Raw genomic sequence first — 1,168 nt, forward strand, 5'->3', positions numbered from 1 at the left:
GGCGTTGGAGGCCAGCAGCTCCTGGGGCGACATGGCGGTGACGTAGGCCACGTTGGCGAAGACGTAGACGAAGGTCACCAGGGGGATGGAGATGAAGATGGCCCGCGGCAGGTTCCTGGGGAGGGGGGAGTGTGAGTACGCGAAGCCCCCCGGAAGCCGGGGTCCCCCCAAGGCAGACTGCCGTCCCGCGGACACCAGGGTTCCATATTAGGGGGCACTGTGACCCCAGGGAAGGGAGGGATTGACGTCAGCAGTGCCCAGACGCCGGGGTTCCCCGGCCGGGCGCTGACAGTGGGGGTGTGGGGCCAGGACACCGGAGTTCCCCGGCCGGGCGCTGACAGCGGTGTGCGGGGCCCGGACACCGGGGTCCCATGCTGACCTGTAGGGGTCGACCAGCTCCTCAGTGACGTAGTTGAGGAAGTTCCAGCCGCCGTAGGCGAAGGAGCCCTGCAGGAACGCCAGCGCCACCATGCCCACGTCCACCGGTGCGAAGGCCTCGAAGGCGTGCCGCGGCTCCAGCCAGTAGTAGTACCCTGCACACAGGCGTCACCCGGCATGGGTACCTCCTGCCCCCCGGTGCCCTGCGCCCAGCCGGCCCGGCTGTCCCCCTGCCCCCCCGTGCCCCGCCCTGCGCCCAGCCGGCCCGGGGGTCCCGGTGCCCCGTCTCACCCTTGCAGATCTGCACGATGCCCATGATGATGATGAGCGCCAGGGCCAGCAGCTTCCCGGCCGTGAAGATGTCCTGCACCCGCGTCGCCCAGCGCACGCTGGCACAGTTCACCCACGTCAGCAGCACTGGGGGCAGAGGGAGGGCTCAGGTGGGGGTGGGACAGGGCTCTGCCCGCCCCCCAAGGCCACCCTGGCCCCGCTGGGGAGATAACCACCCTGGGCCGGGTATGTTGTGGCGACGGAGCTGCCCGCTGTGGGGATCTCAGCCAGGGGCTGGGCAGGAGCCCCACTGACTCAAATGCCCCGGACGCCTGGGTCCCGTGGCCAGGCTGCTGCAAGGGGGGAGGTGCGAAGAGTCCAGGAAAACGGGGGGGAGGGGCTCGCCCCAGGCCCCGACTGCACCAAACAGCCCATCCCCCTCTCCCCCCCCCCCCCCCCCGCACCGCCCCCTCTCCTCGCCTGGAACCTGACACCGGGACAGGCAGAGCTGGGGGGGGGG

General features: G+C 71.1%; 1 protein-coding gene across 1 annotated transcript; it reads right to left on the reverse strand.

Moving 5' to 3' along the window:
- Positions 1-3: 3 nt before the first annotated feature.
- Positions 4-936, reverse strand: LOC113408294 (large neutral amino acids transporter small subunit 2-like; the record flags this gene model as incomplete). The annotated part of the gene is made up of 3 exons (XM_026661477.2): positions 670-936; positions 380-533; positions 4-115 (listed from the first exon to the last, which is right to left on the reverse strand). Coding segments are annotated over exons 1-3 (291 nt in total), but the record flags the coding sequence as incomplete, so codon positions are not given.
- Between the last annotated feature and the right edge of the window lie 232 nt (positions 937-1,168).

This window comes from Terrapene carolina, unplaced genomic scaffold (assembly GCF_002925995.2).
Source record: "Terrapene carolina triunguis isolate 2854851 unplaced genomic scaffold, T_m_triunguis-2.0 Scaffold6547, whole genome shotgun sequence".
Classification (NCBI taxonomy): domain Eukaryota; kingdom Metazoa; phylum Chordata; order Testudines; family Emydidae; genus Terrapene; species Terrapene triunguis.